Source organism: Cyprinodon variegatus, unplaced genomic scaffold (genome assembly GCF_000732505.1).
Source record: "Cyprinodon variegatus isolate N-32 unplaced genomic scaffold, C_variegatus-1.0 Scaffold416, whole genome shotgun sequence".
In the NCBI taxonomy this organism is placed as follows: domain Eukaryota; kingdom Metazoa; phylum Chordata; class Actinopteri; order Cyprinodontiformes; family Cyprinodontidae; genus Cyprinodon; species Cyprinodon variegatus.
Genome location: NW_015150869.1, coordinates 682,610 through 706,683, shown reverse-complemented (window position 1 = coordinate 706,683; position 24,074 = coordinate 682,610). Strand labels below are relative to the sequence as shown.

General features: G+C 39.7%; 1 protein-coding gene across 2 annotated transcripts; it reads right to left on the bottom strand.

Annotated features, from left to right (window-relative positions):
- Positions 1-398: 398 nt before the first annotated feature.
- LOC107093257 lies at positions 399-23,261 on the bottom strand. Of its 2 annotated transcripts, none has more exons than XM_015388213.1 (7): positions 22,844-23,261; positions 11,324-11,631; positions 11,093-11,157; positions 10,842-10,999; positions 7,415-7,927; positions 3,844-5,327; positions 399-1,890 (listed from the first exon to the last, which is right to left on the bottom strand). In XM_015388213.1, exons 1-7 carry the CDS (start codon positions 23,154-23,156, stop codon positions 1,267-1,269), a joined length of 3,465 nt encoding a protein of 1,154 aa, XP_015243699.1. In that variant the 5' UTR covers positions 23,157-23,261; the 3' UTR covers positions 399-1,266. The 2 variants fall into 2 exon arrangements, with proteins under 2 accessions (XP_015243699.1, XP_015243700.1); XM_015388214.1 differs by lacking the exon at positions 22,844-23,261 and adding an exon at positions 16,397-16,898.
- Positions 23,262-24,074: the final 813 nt, after the last annotated feature.

The window sequence follows — 24,074 nt, the reverse complement described above, 5'->3', positions numbered from 1 at the left end:
AGAAGCGGTGGGGGGGAGATGTTCATGTTGCTGCAGTCTGCAGTCTGACCGCTAGATGTCGCTAAAAGTTACACACTGTAGCTTTAATAGAAAAGTACTATTATCCTTTCAATCAGAGAATGACTCTCTCCCCCCTTTTTTTTTTTTATAAACTTATATCACATATACATGGCCAAACATTCAGCTGGGTGGTACCTCTAAAATACTGAAACAGGATTTGTAGAAAAATTTACTACATCTTCTCTAGTGTATTTTATTTTCTCTAGTCAAAAAAATGAGGTGACAGAAGTTAGAAGGACATTTGGTAAATTTCCAACACGAGAAGCTTCTCAATGGCCAGTGAAATAAACACATTAGTATTAGAGCAGTGTGTTAGGAGAACTTCTTTTCCATATGGTTAAAACACACAGTGTTCAATGGGTTAAATATGTTTTATTGGAAAAAAGGTATAGGACAGGATTGCTACATCACTCAAAGACAAAAACCTTTTTTTTTCTCTGTATTTGATTATAAAAAGGTGAAAGAAAACATTCAGGGATGCAGAATACAGACCACAGACAGTATAAAGTCCTCCTATAAAGTCTATGGTTGATATTTTGCTTATTAGTACAAAAAAAAATCATTTGTAGTGTCCTTAATTTGACCATGACAGCACATTTTTGTTTGCTTTTATTTCTCCTCTGGTTATTCCAGCATGAACAGTTTTCACATAATCAACATCATCTGCTTTTTAGTTAATCAATTACTGATTGACAAATCGAGAAATAAAAAAGCAAAGTCATACAGCAGATCACATCCCCTTCAGTAAGCCTAACTCCATTCAATGAGCTGTAAGTATAAAAACAGGCAGGAGAAGTACGATTTGGTTAGATCTGCTTCTACAGTGTGGCTAAAGGAACTAGATAAGGCACAAGGGACTACAGGGTAATTAGCATAAAGTTCAGTGGAAATCAGTAGTTAGGATTTTTTTTATAAAACACAGCTTGGTGGACATTTCTGTTCTTTGTTGTCTGCAGAGAAAAAGGCAAAAAAAATGTAAAACTAAAATGAAAGATAAAAACTGAAAAATGTTGTGCATTGTCTGATGAAGGTATAATTTATTTAGTCTTCCTTCATTGCTGCTCGTTTTATGTTTTAAATGATGTTGAAAGGCTTTGTGTATTGGATTAAATCGCTTGCAATTAACCGATGAGGTTAGGTGTGATGATTCAATTCCTGTCACCAGAAAAGTCTTTGTCATGTTTCTTCCTGCCGCCGTCCCTTCCTTCACTCTTGCCCACCGTCAGCGGTGGAGATGCGATTGTGGTGTAGAAACAGGATGGCGTCCAAACTGTCTGGCGGAATGGCCGACCTCTTCCTGTTGGTAGTTTCGGGTCCTTCCTGCACAAAGTCCTGCGCCGCATTCCCCGCCACGGCCGGAGCAGCCATGTAAACGCGCGCCACAGCGGCCAGCAGCGGAAACTGGCCCGCCTTGGTCCTCCACCACTGCAGGGGCTCCACTCCCAGCGAAGCCCCTCTGTCAGCTCTGAAGACAGACATCTCCATGTCGACAGACTCCTCCACGGAGCTCTGCCTGCTCCTGGGAGTGGAGCAGAACAGGTCTCCCAGCAGAAATTCCATGCCAGAGAGCCCAGCATGACAAGCAGGGTCCGACGGGTCGCCATCATCGTTCTCTCCGGCGTCACTAAACTCATCCTCCACTATGAGGTCTCTGAAGTTAATCGGGGGGCACTCCTTCAGGCGTTTGCTCCGCCGGAGGATTTCGCTGTCTGACTCTGGGGACACGGGAGAGGAGCTTCTCTTCATTTGATTGGCTTTACCGCTCTTCCTGTCCTCCTTGGCAATCCTCACAGCCTCCTTCTTCAGCCAATCGAATGTGGCCACCTGCTCCTACAGGATGAGGAGATAACAGGTCAGCATCCTTCGCATGTTAATGAAAACAAATCCAAACTGAGCTCAGACGTTACTGGAAGATCTGAGGTCTAAAGCCAGAGCAAACCGTCAACCCATTGATCCAGGATCCAAAAGTTCCTCCCTCTGCAGTATTTCATGGTTTCTTTTATGTAGATAGAACATTAATAGGTTTGGTTAAATACTACAGCAGTGATTTTATGCTCTTTCTAAATCAATTTCATTGAACCAATTTTCAAAAGGTAATTTTCTGAACAGATTCTCCAGCTATTAATACATCAGGATTCCAGGATGAAATAAGAAAAACAAGGTTGTCGTGTTTCATCAGGCTGCAGTTACTATACAAAAAAATTTAGAAAGGGATAAATTACCATTTATATTATATAAAATATGTTTTTTGTATCGAGTGTTTTTGCTGTATGAAGTTGGTCCCGTGACCAAGTGCTGGCCTCTCAGTTCCTTATAAGAATGAAATTAAATTTGATTTGAAAGTAACAGAAATTCTTTATCTTAATGAAAAATATTGAGCTTGAATGATAGATTAATATTTTTATTTCTATAAAAAGGAAACCTTTCCCTCAATGGATCAGTCTTTCCACCACAGTAGACAGAAGAGCTAATGTCAGGATAGCAGCGTTACCTGAATGGAAGGAAGGGAAACAAGAAAATGCCAAAGGAAGAGCAACTTTATTGGTCGCCGTTCCCAAACACTTCATATTCCCTTTGAATGTACATGAAAAATACTATTTTATTTGGGGTATTTTATGTATATTCATATAATATGTAGAAGTTACAGATCCTTCCTCCCAGCAGCGGTAAGACTTCATAACCACCACTATTCGCAACAACCTCATTCATGCTGAGTTTGTTCAGTTTCTATCTTAGTCGGTTAAATAGCATTCTGCAGTCATTTTGCAGATCTACCATGCTGCTGCCATTTTCAAATATCCATTACTGTAAAAACATCCACGGCTGTATATTGAGCTTTTAAATTACATTCTAAGCATAATTTTCACAAAAGTCATTTTCTTCACTATATATATCTATATGTAATATATATGTAATATATGTAATATATAGAACATATTTCATAGCCACTGTCATTTAATGTTTCTACACATTGGGATGAATTAGAACAAATCAAAATATGTCTAAATATGCGTTGGATTTTCCGAAGACTATCTTTTGACTTCACCTGAAGAATCAACCTCATATAAATCCTACGAAACTCGGCTTCACTTTGAGTAAAAGGCTAAAAAATGACAAAAAATAAATAAAAAGTTCATTTACTGGAGTTTTTAGTTTAAAACATGAAACTTTCATATGATAACTTGAAGATTGCCTTCCAGTTACTGTGATGATTATGGGTTTGAGCTAATGAAAAGCTTCAGGTAATTTAATCATAATACCAAACACTAAAAGGTTTTTTTTAGCTTTTTATAAATGCTAAGAAATAAGAGTTCATTGCTGGAAGCAGGTTTTTCCAGGGAGTCGAATTGAAGCAGATAAATGAAAGTGGCCAAACAGACTGTAGACTCCGGCCAGATCTGAACGAACCAATCACAGTGCGGGAGGCGGGACTTTATGATGCGTCAATCGCAGTGCTTTTGTGCTAGCATGACAACAAGCTGGTGACCGCAATGAAGCTACGTCGTCCAAAAATAAAGAACAAAACAGCTAGTGCTCCTTATATCCTCAGATTTTTTTAGGCAAAACTGACAGAAATCATTCACTGAGAAATGGAGTTTCTTTGACAGCTTGATATATTTTATTCGCGACCAATGACATTACACAAACACAGCATGTCGCTTGGAATCTTTGCCTCATATTTGTTCTAACAGCTCTTCGCCGTATATTCGACGTATCAGTCTGGCTGGACAGGCTAGAAAAGTGAAGGAAAAACAAACATTTATTGTTTAAATGAAAGCGTACCTTGTCGTCCATGAAGCCCAGCCCATGAAACTGGGGGTCGAGGGAGCACGCCACACACAGAAGCCTGTTCACCGTCGGGCTGTCGTAGCAACTCGCCAAGCTCCGCCTCATCATCCTCTTCACCTCCTTCAGGATGGACGAGGAGTCGCTCGGCCGGGGTACGAGGTGTCTGGAGAGCAAGCCTGTGAGGATGGGTTTAACGAGGGACAGGCGTGGGAAGGCCTCTTTGGCTAAAGTCCTACACGCCACGTCCAGAGGTTTGAGGACCAAGCAGAGCTCCTCCACCAACTTCCACTCCAGGCGCGGTATAGGAAGGCCCACTGATGGCGTGTTGGAGGTGGAGTTAGCATGGCAGCTGTCTAATGACTCTGAAGCCGTCTCCTCCCTGGCAATGTTTTCTTGATTAACATCTTTTATAATATCACAGATTAGGCTTTTGTGTTTGATAAGCGAGTTCAATAAAGGATAGAGTTCGTTCCAGCTGGGCTGGCAGTGAGCCCACAGCTTCACCCGTTCCTGCTCTGCTTTGGACAGGCTTAGCAGCAGCTTCCGGGCGTGATGGTGGTAGAAGCCTCTCTTCCCAGAGGGAGGCAGCAGCAGGGTGGACAGAAGGTCCTGGAACTGGCCCAAGGTTTTGAGGATGCCGGGGTGTAGCATCACCTCCTCGATGCAGCCCTGCACGGCGCTGAAAAAACATGGGACGGATGGAAGACCCTCGCTAAAATGCTCAGAGGAGGCCTGCGGCTCCTCGGGGGAAGCGGAGTCATCCTTCTCAAGGAAGGTGGTTGAGTTTGGATGGGGGGCACTGCCTGGAGCCTCCAGGCCTTTCTCCGTCTTTATGGGAGGCAGCTTTATCCTGTGTTTGCCCTCCATTCCCAGTAGAACCAGGTTCTGCTGGTTGACCCCCCACTCTTGCGCCATGGCCCTCACCTGCATCTCCACCATCTGGAGGCTCAGCTCGTTAGCTCCACCCTTCTCCAGTCTCTCGGTTGCCAGAGCCAGGTTGTGGGGGTTGAAGTCATCATCGATGTAATGCGCCCACATGGTGAGGTAATGCTGGTGGCTGCCCTGCCAGCTGTGGAGCCAAACATCCACGCTCAAAGTGACAAAGTTAGAAACCACCCTCAGGTGGTTCGGGGGCCGCCCTGGCCTCCTGGGCTCAACTTCGATGGGAGCAGTGTAGTCGCTTATCTCCTCCATGTCCAAACTCGAGGTTCTTCTCTTCAGCTGCTGGATGAGGCTGATCTTGGCTTTGATGTGGTGGTCTCTCAGGAGGTGCAGCAGGTGCTGGGATGTGAGCGACTCCTTGTAGGAAGGCAAGAGCGTGTGCAGCAGCTGTTTGAAGCCCTTCCCTTCCACCAGAGTAGGGGACTGGAGATCCCTGATGATGAAGCTGGCGATGGCATTAATCACTTTAGCAGATGTTGCTGTGGGGGGGCTGCTGTGAAGGCTGGTGGGAGGCATCACAGGAACAATACGCTGACCTGACAACAAAGACACAAAGGAAACATGTTACACACAATTAGAATAAGAACATAAATCATTTCACAGAGAAATGGGCTGTCAGAAGTTCGCTAGCCATGCAAGGAAAACATAAAACATAGAGAAGAAGATTTATGGGTAAAGATGAGAGCAAGAACGATTTCCTTGCAGTTATACAGAAAATGCTCATGATATCCAATGGGATTCATGGAAATATGAAGCCAACAGTTTGGCACTATGGTGGCAGCATCATGCAGTGGGGATTTTTTCCTTTCAGAGGTGTTAAGGAAGCTTTGTGTAATGAAAGGTGGATGAAGCTAAAAACAGGCGACCCGAGAACAAGGCTGGGCAACTCCAGTTTCTGAGGGATGCTATCCGGCAACTTTTAGCTTCATCCTTGGTCCAACACACCTGAATCACCTCCTCAGTGTGCAGTTAGTTTCTCCAGTGTCCTGTTAATCATCTAATTACTTGATTCAGGTCTCTTGGACCAAGGACACATATGAGCTGCAGGATACCAGCTCCTACGAACTGGAATTGCCCACCCCCTGCCCTAAAAAAAGCCCCTGTGGAGTCTGCTACACAGTGAAACACATATAATAAAATAAATAAATTGAACTTTATTGAACTCACAATGGAGAAATTAACTAATTTAACCCATCCCCTTTGGGTAGCGGTTGGCTGCCACTGTGCGGCACCCTTGGAGCAATCGGGGATTAAGTCTCTTGCTCAGAAACCTAGAGTCGTAGTCTATGGGAGTGGGACTTGAACTCAGAACCTCAGGATTCCAAGCTCTATGCCCTAACCACTAGGCCACCACTCCCCTAACACTAGTATAGTGTTATATAAACATAATAAACATAGTTATTGTCTGAACAAAATACGAGAAAAAAAACACGAAATAGGAGATAACTTTTTTCAGTTCTTTCTCTCACACATTATATATAATATATAGGGCTGGGTATTTTCGCCAAAGTCCTGAATCGATTCGATTTTGATTCTTACAGTGGTAAATCGATTAATTTCGATTTGATCTGTTTTTACAATAATGAAAGTGGATCAATTGTATTTCAAAATACTCATGTATTTTACTTTTTCCCTGTAATATTAAACACAAAGGGCAAACTTGTAAATCGGACAGTTTAAACTTGAGATGTGAACAAAACTGTCTCAAAAGTGCAAACTTGTTTGTGAAAAGTAAAAAAGGGAAGCCTCACTCGAGCAGGCAGACGTGACACAGCGGGGACACAGTAGACATGCATGAGCTGCATTATCTTCATATTTGCAGCGCTGTCTGTAACAACTACAGGGTGTTTGCTGGTCAGCTTCCATTTGTTAATGTCTTCAGTCAACCTATTGGCTATATTTGCAGCTGTCTGGCTTGAAGTCATCTTGAGTGCATTCATTTGAATGTGAACGTCACACGCGTCACTATAAAACGAATTGATCTCATTCCCTAGACATCGATTTTGCAAAAAATGTAAAGGAATCAATTCAAAATCGATTAAATCGATTTTTTTACCCAACCTTAATATATACTTATTAAGCTAAGACGGCTTTAAATGCCATTAAAAACATTGTAGCATAATGTCAGCAGCTCAATAAGAAAAGGCTCTTCAGGTTCCAATGAAATCATTTGGACTAAATTAGTGTAGTTTCTGCATCAGTCCTGCGTCCATCCTGTATCGGTGCCATTGTTGGTAATACTGATGAATCTGGAGGTGATAGCATGTAAGCACTCCCCTCCTAGTAGCATCCACTAATGCAAGTGACAATGTCTCTGTGTCACTCTTGATTTATTCCGTCATTGTTGATTTCAACTTGCTGTTTGAAATCCTCCTTTCCTAAATAAATATGTTCAGCCCCATAACTTGACCATTACATTTAAGGATTACACCAAAGAGGAGGGGATCATTCATGACATTGATGAAGAAAGAGAAAATATGCCACCAAATGACAAAGGTGATTGGCTTTTGTCTATTTTTTCCTCCGATGTTTTTAAAAATACAATAAAGATTAACTATTGTACCTTCATGAAAAGGTTTGTCATAACTGACAGAGATGTCTAAACATTGTTTTTTCTTGTTACCTGTTGCCAGAACGCGATCCTTGGTGATGTCTCGAGGTTTGAGGTGATGCTTGAGTGTCAGGTGGTTCTGCAGATCTGCTGCTCCTCCCCCACAGCTCACACGCTCCATGCACAGCTTGCACACCGCCATGTTTCGATCCAGAGGCCGACCGGTGGGGTCTGGCTCCAAGCCAAAAAACAGCCAGGCGCTGTGCTGGTGAGCGTTCGGGTTGCTCAACAGCTTCTCGCTTCCTGGCAGGAAGTCGTATTTTTCAGTCACAGTGGAGCTGGTGTACATAAACGGGCTCTGAACAACGGGAGGGAAGGCAGAGCCAGGTACTGAGCCTGCTTCATTAGCCGCTTCTGGGTTTGACACGGTGGTCACCTCACTGATGACGGGCATGGGGCTCTGGGATTGGCTGCTGTCAGACCAAAGCGACGTGCTGCTGGGCTCTGGGAGGGTGACCAGCTGGATGTCCTGCAGGAGGCGCAGGACTGTTTCCTTCTCCCCAATCTCACATTTTGCATTGTCACCTGTACACACCAAAAGCATCAAGTGTCAACAGAGAAGCTTTAAAGGTGCTGAAAATTAGCAACTTGAACCACCGTGCAGGGGGATCCTCAGTTATCTACAACAGAGGATTTCTTTTTTCCCATCAATTCTATTTAAAACATTTAATCTAATGATCACAATTGTAAACTTCCAGTGTTCATTTTATGCTCATTTCACTTTACAGCTAGCGACGATCAAAAGTCAGATAAAAAAAAAAAAACTGATGACATTTATACCTACTGAAAAGTATTGCTGTGTTACGGTATGTTAGGTATTGGTGGCAGTCTTTTAGCAAGAAATATTTCATGGGGTATACACCTTGGTGTATCACATCTTTAGGCTTTGTGTGGCGTAGGGGGGCTCGGGGGTATCCTTGCATGGAATATTTTGAAAAGTACTCTCTGAAATGCTATTTCCTGCATTTTGAGGTGGAATGCAGCCAACTTTCTGACTTTGTTACAACACTACTTTTGTCCTGATTATGCGAATAAATGTGAGCTTGACTAAAAGTGGAAATTAGATCATTTTTAGGTACAATATTATATTTCATAGGTTAATTCAAACAATCAAAGTGTAATGCTACATTCACAGCGCATGTGCTTTCAGCATCAAAAAAGCACTCTCTACTTCATTTTTTGCTTGTACACATTAAGGTCAGACGTCCAGTTAAGTGTGTCCAGATGTGTCTGATGATTCTGCTGCTCCTGTTCAGTGGCAAAGAGATGCTTTTCTATATTTGCTGTTTTAAGTGGTTTTAATATATTTTTAAGTGAACAAATCCATCTTAAAACATCATCTGCGCAGTCAGTTCATCAATATATAAAGATCCTGTCTTCAAGTATTATTTTGCTGTCGGACCTGCATGAAACCCCCGTACACCAGCTGTGCGCTGTCACTGGGAATTCAGCAGCAGTCGCCTCAGACCTGGTCGACTCGTGGTCGATTTTCCTGCTGATTGTGGCGGCTGGAAGTAGATGTTAGCTTTTTTCAGGTAGGTTTCAGAGGACTGATCATAGCGCTCTGCATCAGCAGCTCTGCGTCTGTCTCCCTACCAGCTTCTCTGATTGTTTAATGTGGCGCGTCGAGTGGCGCTCAAATTTCACAAGCAGCACATGGCGGAGTTCGAAAAAATTTACTTTTCTGTTGCTGAACGTGCCACATCAACCAATCAGAGAGGCTGATCTGTGAGTTGGCAGGGAGACGGACAGCACTGCTGATACAGAGTTGAGTGATATATGATCACTCAACTAAAACAGTTTATTAATGCTTAGGTTAACATAAAATGTTGATACCTTTAATTTTTAATTTATTATCAGCTTTTACTTGGTGGAACAACTTTTATAAATATATATGTTCTAAAAAAAAAAAAGTAAAAAAAAAAAAAAGAAAGGTCCATATGGGGTTTAACCATCGTCAAATCTCTCTGTGTGCATCAGGTAAACCCACCGTTTTATTCCACTATATATTTCTGTGTAACACACTTATTATTCTTGAATAACCATTAATTATACAATACTGCGCTCAGCCATTTTGGAAGTGAAGTGTCAACGACAAACTTTACTTCTGCCATTCCGCTGGTTATGTTGATCACTGCCCCTCTGTGGTTTTTGCGAGTACTGCACCTTCATCCGTGTCAACTATAAAAGGGTTCCCCGCTTCAATGAGCTCATGCATGGTGCAAACACACCGTCGCGGCAACCCAATGCCTGAGCATATTTCAGCCTCAAAGGTGTTATACACCAAGATGTACACCCTTTGAAATATTCCTATCTAAAAGATTGAGCACCAGGCTATAAGCAGCTAATATCTACTGAACTGTCCAACACCATACCAGTTGGGGAAGCTCTACATATCACGCCTTAAGTAGGGATGAAGAAGAATGGAGGCTCCCGTTAGGGTGTTGGCTTGCAGCACTAATAGCTTCTAATGAAAGATGGGGCTTCCTCAGATATTTATTTCACCTCTGCAGGACGATGCTCGGGTGCTCTGCAGGACCTCTCAAGGCTAATTAATGCAGTCAGCTATTGGCTTTGCGTGTAAATTAGATGCTTTGATGCCCAGAATGTGCTTGGTCTAAACACACTATTTGAGTGGCCCAGGTTAACACAAGCCACTCTGTGTTTATGCTGCTATAGCCTTAGACTGCTGAAAGACATAGGGAGTGCTTTAATGATTCTTCTTCATCCTATCTCTATCCTCCAATTCTACATTATTTTTGTTTAACCCATTCATTTATCTTCTCTTCTTTTTTCTTATGATAGTAGCATCACCTGTACTGTTCCTGTTTGGCTGTGACACCATCCTAGAGAGAAATATCTGCTGTGCTACTGCCATCAACACCTTTATTTATAGCTAATGGAGTTGGGTCGGTTTTTCAGTGCTTAGTTCTGTTCCTCTCCTAGACATAGCTATGGGCTCAGCTTTTAGTCTGGTTAACTGTATGTGGTCTCTTTCAAACCTTTTGACAAGAAAACTGCCTCAGAGTTTGTCTGCTTAGCTGTTTCTTTCCTAGACAGAGTCCACTATGGACCTAGTTTACTGTTTCCTTTTCAAATATAGAACATATTTATTGATCAGTGCTTCTATGTTCCTTTTGCATGTCTACTATATCCTACTATCTCCCCAATTGGCCTCGGCAGAAGGTCGCTCACACACTGGAGGTTCCTTTTTATGAGGAAGTTTTCCTCTCCACTGTCATTACATGCATGCTTGGTGTGGGGGTTGCTGTCGCGTCAATGACTCGATGCAACAAGCTGATTTTCATTAGATAGAAAACTTTTAACTAATCTGACTATATATCCTGACTGAACTGTCTATAAAGTGCCTTGAGATGGCATATGTTGTGAACTGCCGCTATATAAATAAATTGAATTAACCCGGTAGAGCAGAACTCACTCATCCCCAAACCCAAAAGCGAGGCGTAATCCTTCCCCATCCAGACTTTGAGCTCTTCCCCCTCACAGATGGGCCGGGCAACCTTGTAGTAGATGTGACGGTAGAACTGGAAGACCATCAAGTTGTGTTCGTCCTCGCTGCTGGTGTATGTTACATATCTGAAACACAAGAGTAAAGATCTCCAGTGAATCACATTAGCAGGAAGGCTCAGATCCTTCAGGATTAACATGGATGTGACGTTAGTAACTCACCTCATCCAGTTCGATTTGTTCTCATCTGATGCATCAACGTAGGTGAAAGCAGAATCTTCCCTGATCTAGATTTTAAAAAAATTAAGCAGGGAACTTTTAGCATGGTTTATGGAATATGTTAGAAATATATATTTTATTATGATAGAAAACCACAATTACTAAAGAATGTATATTCTGCACTTTAGAAAATACTCAAGATAAAAACCATGATGGGGGGGTCTGCCAACTTACAGCCCAGGCATATTGGAGGTTGCTAGGCAATTGTCCCTTGCACACCTCTCCCAAAAAGGGCCCGAACAGGACCCCCTGCTGAAGCTGACACTTGGCGTACACCTTTATGGTGGCCTGTTCTTCGCCAGTGGATGAACCATCCGTACTGAGCGAGAGACAGGCGGGCAAGGACAACACGGCCCGTGAGGGGCCGCCGTGGAGCCACGGCTCGCCCGGCGGCACCACCGCGTCTGGGACGTAGTTGCAGTTGGAAGGGGTCTGGGTGAGTGGTACATCTTCATTGAGCTCTTCATGATTGAGGTCCAAGCCTGGAGAACAGACAGCAGCTAATGAAGATTTTGTTATTTCCAACAAAACTTTGTTAAACCCATCTAGACACAGTCACGTCCATCATTAATTCATTGACCTATGCTTATGAGAGACATCTACATTCTTCTTTTTGGTTTGCAGATCACTATGATGTCCTGAACTGTTCAGTTTGAAATCTGATGGTGCTTACATTTAATCAGCAGTATAAGGCTATGTTCAAACTTCAGGCCTTGATGCTTAATTCAGATTTTTTTGTGAAATCCGATTTTTTTGCGTTGCCGTTCATATTTCAAAATATATGCAACTTGTATGTGATCTCCTGTGTGAACTGTAGTCATACAACGCAAGTGTCCCACATGCACAGTAGAGGACGCAATGACGTCACAGGCCACCTTGGTCCATGTTTACAGAAGTAAACATGGACCACGCTGGCCTGTTTCACTCCCCTGTTTCAATCAATTGGATGTGATGACGACGGTGGCGGATGACCCATTAATCGCGCGACAGAACTAATCGATGATGAAATTCGTTGCCAACGCTTTTAAAAGTCGATTTTTATCGATTTTATCGATTCGTTGTTGCAGCCCTAATCCTAACCATAAATTAATTCCTTTTCCCCCCATGGAATTACTTAATCTATTTATGTGTAATCTGAAAATATATTTGCGAAATTTTCTTTATGTAGTGTAAACATAGTGTACATTTAACTAAATAAAATGTAAAAATAACTAAATAAAATTATCAGCATGTTTCTCAAAATAACTAAACCAAACAACTACCGTAAATCTTATATCCTGTCAATTGAGTTGGAGAATCCTCTCCTTACAAATACATAATTCTCTGCGAAAAAGTGCCGATCATTCTTTAATAAGATCCTCATTAAATGGACATGCAATGTTTGTTTTTAAGACCTAATGTGTCTAAGGAACTCCGACCAAAATCTTCTGACCAAATCGGGAAATAAAACGGCGTGATTGGCTGTAAGGAAAGCGAAGACGGAGGACACTCTTCTTTACTAAAGAATACCTGCTACCCACCGGGTTAGCTCTGGGGAGAATGTTACTACGGCGAATGAAACAGAGGTTGAGGAAACTCACTTTGTGGACCAGAAAAATTTTCCATGATTTCAGGTTTAGACAACTTGAAGCTTTCAGTAAACCTGCTTTTTGAAAAAGACCCCATGTCACATAAAAACAAGACATTAAACAACAACAAAAACTAAAAACAAAGGATTTCACATTGCTGAGTTCATCAGGCTGGCATCGGCAGACATAAAAGACTGCTGGTCTGTTTGGAAGACAGCATCCAGACACAGTTTAAAAAATCACAGAAATCAGATTAGAGACGCCATCTAGGTCAATACACCATTAAATCCCACCATGACTTTACTCTGGTATAGGAAAAAAAATCCATACTAGCATCTGATGTCAGAGCAACCCCTGACTCCAACCGGCCAGTTAAATCCATTCTGTTGTTTTCGATCCTTTTGAAAATCCAGCTTAGTGCAGCGCTTCTACCTTCAAGCTGGACGCCCTCCATGCCTGACACTTCTACTTATGTCATCCTGACCTTGCTTCATTTCATCTTATCTTTAATAACCCATCAGCAGTAATGCAGATTAGTCGATTTCCAGCCTTTTTTCGACCTTGATCAGCAGGAGATAATATGTTTCCACACCAGGGTTGATGTGCTGACTTTTACAGATTCTTTAGATTTAACAGTTTGGTTATGCAAAAATTAAGTGAAGATAAAGTTGGGGGAGGGGGTTAAAGACTTTCTACTTCCGAATAAGTTTAGTTTTAATCTGTCAGAACAATGTTTTTGCAGTAAAAACTAAAGCTGACAGCTCTTAAAATATGAGAAAAAGAGGTGGTTTTCCATACTTAACGTGATCTATTTTCAAATCATCTGCACGATAATTAGAGATGGCACATTAAAAATATCAGCAGTCAGTAAGGGTGTGAAAAAAGCAGAAATAAATGGCATGAATTCATTTTTTTCATACATTAAGTGAGCCGCAGAACCAAAGAGTCGATTGTGGCCCTGCAGCCCCCAGATATGGTGTATAAATGGTAGTGGTCAGAATCAGAATCAGCATATCAGGCTTTTTAAAGATCGGTTATGGGGCTGAAAACTGCAATCAGTGCACCACTAAAACGCTGAGCCTGTCTCAATACGACTGAAGCTAAAAGTGCAACACCTGCTGCTTTTTTCAGCATTAAACTAAAAGTGTGAAGGTAAAAATATTAATATTAAGGAACCACTCAATGACTGCTTCTGTCGCAGCGCTTACATTCATAAGAAATTTAGTTTGTAGTACAAGAACCGCCCATAACAACACAAGATACGCAACACAACAATAAACCAAACTAGTGATTCTCTAACTTGCCAACAGAACGGGCTGCACTCTGGTAACACAATATTCCCAGATCCCAGTTCTAAGAGCAAAACAACCTGCAGGAAGTACTGCTAAAACTGAACTCAGGGTTAGCTCATGAAGTCAGGCTGATTTTGGTCTTTAGTAATCCGACATTAAATTATTCGAGGATTGTTCCAGGCTATTCATTAAAATTCCAGGCAATTCCCATGCAAGATTGGATCAAAGTTTCAGCTAATGAGTCCATTATAAAGACAGCTCTTTCTCTGGCCGAGAACCACAAACTTGGATGGTCATCACACTACAGCTGAAACAATTAACTTGATTAATCGTGATTAATCGATTATTGAAATAATCGCTGACTGGAGTGTAGAAGCTCTAAAACATGTCATTAGCTTACAGAGCAACCCGCTTAAAACAGCAATTATACCAAAATGGTAAAAAAAAATATATAAACATTATGCATTTAACATAAAAAATAGTTTTCGTCTGTCAACATGCTCCTCCTCAAGTGGAAAAGGTTTAGTTTCACCTGCTTTAATTTTATAAAAATTCTGCTTTAAAGAACTGCTGTTGCTATCTGATAATTAATCGAGTAATCGATAGAATAGTCAACGTCAATTTGCAAAAATGATCGTTAGTTGTCACCCTTGTTCACACTTAGCCGCAAAGCACCCCAGTAGAGATCGACCGATTCAAGTTTTATTTTGACATTAGTGTAACCGATCCCCAATACATGCTGCCGGTATTTTTGGGCCGATGTTGCTTTTTATTCCTATGTTTACGTTCTAAAAATGAAAAATGTTACACAAGTCTGAATTTAAAAAAAAAGGAAACAAATCAAAGGTTGCATACGGAGGGACCATCAACTCTCTCTATAGGAATGCACAAATCGGAAGATATCGATACAAGAAAAAATTTTTAATATTGGTCTATCAGCCGGTCTATGCGTCAGTCCATCTCTACAGCCCAGTACAGTGCAGTTGAAGAGGCGCGTCAACCATGACAACCCAGCAACATCCAGAGACTTGACATAATGGATCTCATCCATCCGGAGGCCTTACCATCATAGTTTTTCTAACCATCTCTGGGACTTCCAATCTTTGGCTGCACAGTGTTAGTGGGGAAGGGTACAGGGGAAAATCATAAGTCATTAATCATATGTCTGGATGTCGGCAAGTGTTAAGCGGTGTTCAGCAAGTAATAAAGCAGAATCTCCAGCATCAGTCCTTCATACCCAAATCAGCTCCTCAGACTAATATGTAATGGATTTTTCTAATTCCTATGGTTCTATAGATTGTTTATGTAGAACTAATGATTATATATTGATACCAGTATCGTGCGGGGCCCCGATCCTGCACTAAAATGGCGGTATCGGTGTCGGCGAGTACCAACAAATAGGGCACGGGGACCATTTTGAGAGACAAAAGTTTATTCAGCTATTGTCACCCACAGGGTTTATACAAGAATGAGTGACTCTTATTTAATGCTCTTTTAATGCTCTTAGAAATAATTTTAATGCCATCAATAAGTGTGTATATATATATATATATATATATATATATATGCTGTGAAATCCTTCCTCATCTTTACTGTTGACAGGCTGCAGCCATGACCTGAATTCCTCGTCTACCAGCATTTTTCCATTCACTAGCCTTTTTTCCGCCTCAAGCTTCTTTTCCAATTGACGACTTTATGATCAACCGGAAGCAGTTCCGCGCAAATATATCGCAATATAATATATCTGCCAAAATAGTTTTTATAATTTTTTTTTTAATGAAGCATTTTAAATGCCATGATAATCACATTAATGAATTTTAATGCCAATTAAGGCCTTAATTTAAAATAATAATAATAAATTTTAATAATTTTTAATGACCCGCGGAAACCCTGCACCCATTCCAGGTAGGCAATAAAAAGTTCTACTGGATTCTTTTTTTTCCCTGCTTCACAAAGGTAGGCAGCAGCTTAAAAAAAAGCCATGATGGCATTTATTTTACATCCAACTAGTATGCAGTTTTTCATAAATTCACACACACATTAATTTCAAACAGGTGGTATCGGTATGGGCCGATACTGCACAGCCAAGTATCGGTATCGGTACAGGGGCCAAAACATGGCATCTGTGCAACTATATTTTATATGCAGCAATGTTAATTAGGTATTTGAAGCCTTATTTTGACAGATTGCTTTCTTGATCATCACAAAAAGCAGCGGCATTTAATGACAGGTTGGCAGCCTGACATCTGCAGGAGCTTGAGGGCCATTTAGCACCACAGGACAGGGACTCTGCATCAATGCTGCACATGAAGCTAAGGGTAACACTAGCTGATACTACAGAAGGTTGCTGGATGTCGATAAACACACTGGGTTTAGCGTTGTATTACCTTGGGGCTCTGAGGAGGGTCCGAGTGAAGCTGAACCGATGCTCTCATTAAACTCCGCTGGATGTCGTCGCCTCAGATGACTCCTCAGGTTCGTGGTGTTTCCCTTCGCGCACACTATCTTTCGGCATAAACGGCAAACGACCTCGTCGGGATTCAAAGGTCGGCCATTTTCGCCCGCCTTGAAGCCAAAGTAAAGCCACACGAATGACTTTGCTCTCGGCTTGATGACGAGATCCATGTTTTTCTTTTTTTATTATTATTTTTGCGGCCCCCTTCTCTGCAGAGAAAAGCTAGCTGTCCTTAGAGCTTCAGCCCAGAGTTGGATAAAATAGAGCTGCTCTGTGATTTTAATCTGCCAAAACAACCGTCTTTCTGATAAGGGTGATAATCTGGGCTATGTAAATTACCTGATAATTTGTATATCGATTCTAATATGGTCCGAACATTTCCTAAACTCTTAAGTAAAGGAAAACAAGAATCGCAATTAGCAGTGCAGGTTCTATCGAGTCTATTTCTACACGTTTACGTCACCATCAGCCGACCAATGAGAGCACAATCAGTGCACACAGGTTGCCAGATAATGCTCGCTGCAGTTGTGCAATTTCACTGCAAAACAAATTAAAACATATAAATATATATAAAGATTAACTCCGAATTTTAACAGCATTTTATTATTAAAGAAATGTTATTAAAGAAAGTCCGCCATAGTTCAGATAACCCCCCCCCCACTGCTTCCCATTTAATTTATTAACATGTCACCTGACATTTAGAAAAAAACAAAAAAAAAATAAAACAGCCCACATCTTTTTTTTATTTCACTTAAAGTCAACAATAAAATATACAAATAAATAAACAAATATGCCAGGGGGTATGTCACAATACAAAATTACAGTCAGGAAGAAAGACAAAAACTGACAAACATGTGTTGAGGATTTTCATATATACATATGTGTATATATATACACGTGTGCATGCATACATATGTTTTTACAAATAAACATATCTTCTACAACATTAAATTGTCCAGAATTTTTAGATGGGAACAGATTTAGATTGTTTTTTGTGCAGTTTTGGTGAGAGGAGGTTTGAATTCTATGAAAATGTTGCTTAAGTTCAATTATATAAACATTAAAGTCTGGCTTTTTTTTTTTTAGAAATTAAATTTATGCAAGATAATTTTAGCCAAGATAATTAAGAGATTGATAAGGATCACTTGTTTAGGTAAAGACATCTATCAGGCCAGCTAGGTGTAATAAGGAAGCCCCTTCATTGGCAAGACAACAAGGAGACACTAAAGGGAATAATACTTTAATTATAGGTTCAATGTCTACTGTGGCTGTCAAGGTAACTATTTCTTATACATTTTGTTAAAATAGTTTTTACTGGATCAATTTATGTATCTCTGCACATTGAGGGAAGTAAAAAAAGTAATTTCATATTGCATTGAGTTACAAATTAAGGAGTAACCATCTAATAAGAAATGGAAACATTATACATTTGATGTGCTAATTCCTATGACAAACATTTGTATGAGAAATAATAGATCATCCAGCCTTATATTGCCATTCGTAAGACCTTACCCGGTTATCAAACAAAATTATCACTTAAACCTGCATTAAGGGGACCAGAAAAAGCTTGTTTTATAGTCGTCAACGAGTCAAATTTCTCTGCACTGATAATTACATTAAAACACAGAATGGATCCATCTATCAATTGATGCAAAATACTTTAAAAAAAACACATGAACCGACATGTAGAGTGCCGGTTCTAATTACCAAATCAATCTTATTAGCAAACTGCCAGAATAATGGCTAAGATTATCATGCTTTTACCAAAGCGGAGTTAATTTCATGGTCTCTGCAAGGTTCTGATAGGTTCATTTAGAACATTTTAGGAACACAGAAGGAAAACCTGTTGGTATGTTTTAAGGAAACATCTAAAATAAAATGGTACTTTATGTAGATCATTATTGGGTGCAGTTTCCAGTTGGCTGACTATGTCACAATCATATGCAGGGTGATTGGAAGCATAAAGCCTCTCCCTTTGTCAGAGCAGAGGCTGCCACATTAGGTGGTGCATGTGGAGCAATCTGGGGTTAAAGGTCAGACTCACAGACCCAGCTTTGGCTACCTTGCAGCCTTCCCAGAACAAAAACACCCTGCTCTTTCTAAGCACTTAGCTATCCACTCCCAATGGAGTAGCTATCAGAAAGAAAGCATAGGCTGCAAGACTATTTAAGGAGAAAGAAACTGATATTTTACAAATAAAACCAAAAGTTAAATGTAGTTAAAGACGAATGCATATAAAAAAGGATGAAGCTTGCAAGCCTAAGCACACCATCCCAGCTAAACTATGAGCTCCAAAGGTGCTATTTGGTGCAGGAGACACTGGTGCACTTAAAAAAACAACAATCCAGATGGCATCATGAGGATAGAACATAATGTGTATGGATTAAATCAGGATTAAACAATGAGATGAACTGATTCCTGAAATAATCGTCTATTAATTCAGTGATTGATTAATCGTTAATTAAAACATACAGACTCTACAACATAACGTCTGATAAAATAGAAACCAACTCCGACAAGTATTTAAGGCAAAACTGTACGGAATATATAAAAAATATTTGCATCAAAGATGAAAAACCTTCTTTGTCTGTAAATAAGCTTCATCAAGAAATTAAAATATCAAAATTTGAAACTTATTTAAAGGATAAATTGTTTTTGAGGAGGACTCCTTAGATAGCAGTTCTGAATCTCCAGCAAATTCTGAATAATCCCTTTCCAATCTGATTATTTTAGATTACGTGAGGTTCAATTTAAATGTTTTTATTCTAAATAAAGCTGCATTCATTTTAAACTTGAATCTTCCTCTTGGTAATTATCTCAGTTAAGTTAGAACTAGTCTGTCTGTGACAATGACAGCAGATTTAAGAAATGAAATAAGAACGTATTTGATTCTAGGAATAGCACTAAATATCACGCTTTTGGAGACTAAATTAAAAAATCTCCATAAACAAGGAAGTTATAGGAATAAAAGGGAATTGAGTCTAGTCGGGAAAATCATCAGGCTACAGCAACCAAAGAAATGATGCATAGGATTGTGTTTCATTTACACAGCTGGACATAAAGTTCAAGAGTAAATTGTTGTATCTGAACTAGGGCTAAAACAATTAATCGGATTAATCAATTATTGCAATAATCATTATCTAATTTAGTAATCGCTTTATCGTTAACTCCTGTATAGAAACTGTAAAATATTCCTTTAGCTTATAAAGAGACCCAATTAGTGTAGTAATTTTGCAAAGATTGAAGATTAAGGAAAAAAAAAACTTTTTCTACCTTTACTATGCTCTATTCTGAACTTCTTAAGTGGAAAAGTTTTAGCTCCATCTGGTTTAATTTTGCATAAAGTCTTTAAGGACCCTTTGGCTATCCGATTATAAACTGAAAAAATATTCAACAGATTAATCGATTTGCAAAATAGTCGTTAGTTGCAGCCCTAGCCTGAACTGTAGTGGATTAGGGTCAGTAGGAATACATTCAGCGCTACTGTTCTTTTCTAAACTATCCAGTTCTCTAAAACTTTTCAGCAGTAGAGAGCACGGTTGTCCCGGTTCTAGAATGTCAAACTCGACAATGCCCAGGAAAACATTAGATACTTGAAAGCCTTTTCAAAATAATGGGAGTAAAAATGCCAAATAATCAAAAAGCCCAAATACACATTTGTTAATGTGTAATAATACACATTAACCTTTTTCAGTCTCAACAGGAAAATTCTTTTAACAGTATCACAGATTTTAGTTACATGAGTCAAATAAATGTGAAATGAATAACCCAAATGTTACACAATTTGACAGTATTTTAAGGTCATTTGTAATTTTATTCCTTTAATGTACAAATAATGTAGAAATCTAAAATTAAAACTTTAACACTTGAATTCAGTATGACTTTGCCAAATTAGTAGCTTCTGTGTATCGATACTTCTGAAAACCCAGGTGGAGAGCAGTCACATTTTGACCACAAGGGTCATGTGGATTTACCAACAGAGCCCGTTGGGGAGCAGTGTGGGGGTTAAGGGTCTTGCTCAGGAACCCAGAGTGGGGCTTGAACTCAGATGTGCAAGCTCTATGTCCTAACCATTAGGCCACCACTTCCCAAAGCAGGCATCAGCGTGAAGAGTCTTGCCTAAGAATCCACACTGGCAGCTCATTCCCCCCAGCTGGGATACGAACCCAGGCTTCCTGTTTGCAGGACTCACTTGAGCCAGCCAGCTGATATTAATGCAGTATGCACTTTCTAAAATAAAATTAGGGCTGCAACTAACGATTATTTTGCAAATCAATTAATCTGTCAGTTATTTTTTCAATTAATCCATTAATCAGATAACCAAACGGTCCCTTAAAGAAGATGTTTTGCCAAAATAAACCAGATGAAATTCAAACTTTTTCACTTGAGGATTTCTGGATAGTGTCATAAAAGGGGACAGATGGAGCCAGTATTCAAGGTGGCACAGCAGCAACCCCAGTGAGCAGGCTGGACTCTGGTCCAGGACAGGGATTAAGATCAGACTGGAGTAGTACTGGAATCCAGGAGTTTGCAGTCAGGTCAGGGGTTCCGATCCACTCAGGAATGGACAGATCTGGGTTCCATTAATCCATTACAGCATGAAGCAGGTTCAGAGTCCCATGCGTCGAGCATCCAGCTCAGACAGAAACACACACACAGGCAGAATCCAACAGGAGTCCAACTGTGATTCAGGTGAACAGATCAGGCAGGGGCAGGCAGGGCCAGTGGGTGAGAGGGAACGGAATCAGGAAATCAGAACCTCTAGGGAAACGCTGAAATGCTCTCACTACTGGTTAAGGAATAACTCGCCTGAAGACACTGGCTTGAGAACTCTTCACTGGAACATGAACCTAGGAAATAAATCTAACCAACGAAACTGACAGAGAGAAATCAAACAAGAATCTGGTCTTGATAGCTGGGCTGGACTGAATATAAAGCAGAACCTATAGGTGGATGAGATCAGAGATGATCTAGGAACTAGGCAGGTGGGTGAAATGAGCAATTAAGGCCAGCTATCAGAGCAGATCGTGACAGAGCATATTGACAGACAAAAAATACTTTTATCTTACATAACAAATGTTTACATTTTTTTAAATATAATTACTGCTCTTAGTGGGTTGCTCTGTCAGCTCCAGGCATGTTTTATTAGAGTCTCTATACTCTAATTAATGATTAATCGATTACTAAATTAGCTTATGATTATTTCAATAATCGATTAATTACAATTAATCCGATTCATAGTTTCGCCCTTAATAAACAAAATAAACAACTCAGCAGTTTGATCTGTATTTGCATTCAGTAGGGACTCTTATCGTACCATTGTCAAAAATTAAATATTAACTATGTTTTTTAATAACCTGATATTAGGGTATAATTACCTGCTTGTGTAGTAGTTGTCTAGAGGATTTAGTTTTTAAACAAGACCTCATACAACATGGTCTGATACCTACGGAAGAGGAATGGGGCCACCTAAAATAAAATAAGTTAACAGATTTTTAGATTTTACTTCAGTTTAGTATGAAAAACAATTCAGAATTCTGAGAAAAAAAGTCAGAATTCTGAAAAAAAAATTCAAAATTCTGTGAAAAAAAAGTCAGAATTCTGAGAAAAGGGTCAGAATTCTGAGAGAAAAGTCAGAAGACCGAGATTAAAGTCAGAATTCTGAGAGGAAAAATCAGGATTCTAAGAAAAAAAAAGTCAGAATTCTGAGAAAAAAAGTCAGATTTTTTAGGAAAAAAGTCAGAATTTTGAGATTAAAGTCTGAGTTCTGAGAAAAAAAGTCAGAACTCTGAGATTAAGGTGGGAATTCTGAGATTAAAGTGTGAATTCTGAGGAAAAAAGGCAGAACTTTAATCTCAGAATTCTGAGAAAAAAAAGTAAAGAGTTCTGAGAAAAAGGTCAGAATTCTAGGGAAAAAAAGTCAGAATTCTGACTTTTTCCCATATTAAACTGAAAGAGATAATACATAATAAAGATAGAAATAAAATGTAAAAATCAGTTAACTGTTTTCATTTTTTCAGTGGCCCTACTCCTCTTCCGTAGATACAAAAATAAATAAATAAATATGTTTTTAAAGTTTTAAAGTTAAGTTAAAAGTTTCACAAATAGCTTACTTTACTTTAATGTTTATTTTGTTTTTAACAATCAAATTGAAGTTTAATCATTCCAGGTTAGACTTTGTTTAAATAGTGATACAAACGTTGTTAATAATCGAATAAAAACTTCTTTCTTGAAACTTAATGTCAACAAACTGCAGCTGATGTAGAGAGGAGGATGTGTGAAAGTGTGAGTGCAGATTTTTTAGCACTGCAACTAAATCTCGATGCATGGTGTAATTTTGTAGATTAGGTCAGAAGGAAAGCATGGGATGGAAGAGTACCTGCAACAGCCGTCGCGAAGGAAGTGAGCTCACAGAAATCCGCCTGATGGCGCCTCTTTAGATGGCTCCTCAGGTTGGTGGTGTTTCCTCCTTTAGCCAGAACTATTTTCCGGCACAGACGGCAGATGGCCTCCCCGCTGTTCAAAGGCTGTCCATTCTCATCCGCCTTTAGACCGAAGTATGTCCACACCACTGATTTGCTCCTGGGTTTGGAGATGAGGTCCATGTTTCTATGCTTCCTCTGCGGCCATGGAGCTGCTATAGAGCTGTAGCATGTAGAACAAGCACCACTGCAAGGAAACCTGTATTTCATTTCTTTGAGCAAAACAACTCACATCAGAATAAGGAATAAAAAGCATATAATGCAGAATTGTATAACTAACATCCGTTATTTTTGTTGAATCTTATTTAAAAGTCAACATAAGAGTCCTGCTGCTTATCTATTTGCAATATTTCTGCGCTTTACGCGTTTAAATGTCGACAAAAACGTCAACATCATGCGACCCACTAGGTTGCCAGGTCGTCATGTCAACACAACTTTATGAAGTGCACGTTGAAATGTAAACAAACTGAGGCAGATTAACCCTTTGGTTTAAGGTTTTCTTAAAGAAATGAAACATGCAGTGTTTTATTTTCCCTCTATGTGTGGAAAAGCTGAGAAAAAACAAGAATGTACATTTGATTATTGCTTTTTTAAATATTACACACAATTCTGTTGTTCTGAGGGGATATGTGGAGAGACTTAAACTTGGTCTGATTTTTCTTTATACTTCAAATGTTAGAAGTATAAAATAAGAAAAAAAGAAAATCTCAAACAGACCTATTAAAAAGGACAATATTTATTTTATAGGTTTATCTGACTTAATCAAAGCCAACCCCCATATTTTAAACTGGGTTTCAGTCGGAAATGTTAGACAGGTATTTGTGGATTTTTTTTTGCTTTTGGTGATCTCCCATTGATGCATTTTTTTTTGTCACATAATTTTTTTTCTCTTATTGTTGAATTAATAATACTAACATTCACTAAATCAACTGCAGCGCTTTATGATGTGGCCGTCATATGATCTGCAAGATTAGTTGCCCTATACCAGCCGCTTTCTAGAGCCTTCACCAGTGTTACATATTTTTTCCTTCGGTGGATAATGTTGGTCCAAATGCCTTGTAAACTGCTTTGTTTTTATCTTTTTTTTTTATCAAAATATAATTGATATCAAAGACTTTGTTTATTTTC

Excerpts from the sequence above, each read along its gene's own strand:
- LOC107093257 (XM_015388213.1), bottom strand. The coding sequence starts at position 23,156 with ATGAAATACAGGTTTCCTTGCAGTGGTGCTTGTTCTACATGCTACAGC. Across the intron at positions 11,632-22,843 it reads CTTCGCGACGGCTGTTGCAG|GCTTGGACCTCAATCATGAA; the intron begins GTACTCTTCCAT and ends TCTGTTCTCCAG. Across the intron at positions 7,928-10,841 it reads GCTTTTGGGTTTGGGGATGA|GTGACAATGCAAAATGTGAG; the intron begins GTGAGTTCTGCT and ends TGGTGTGTACAG.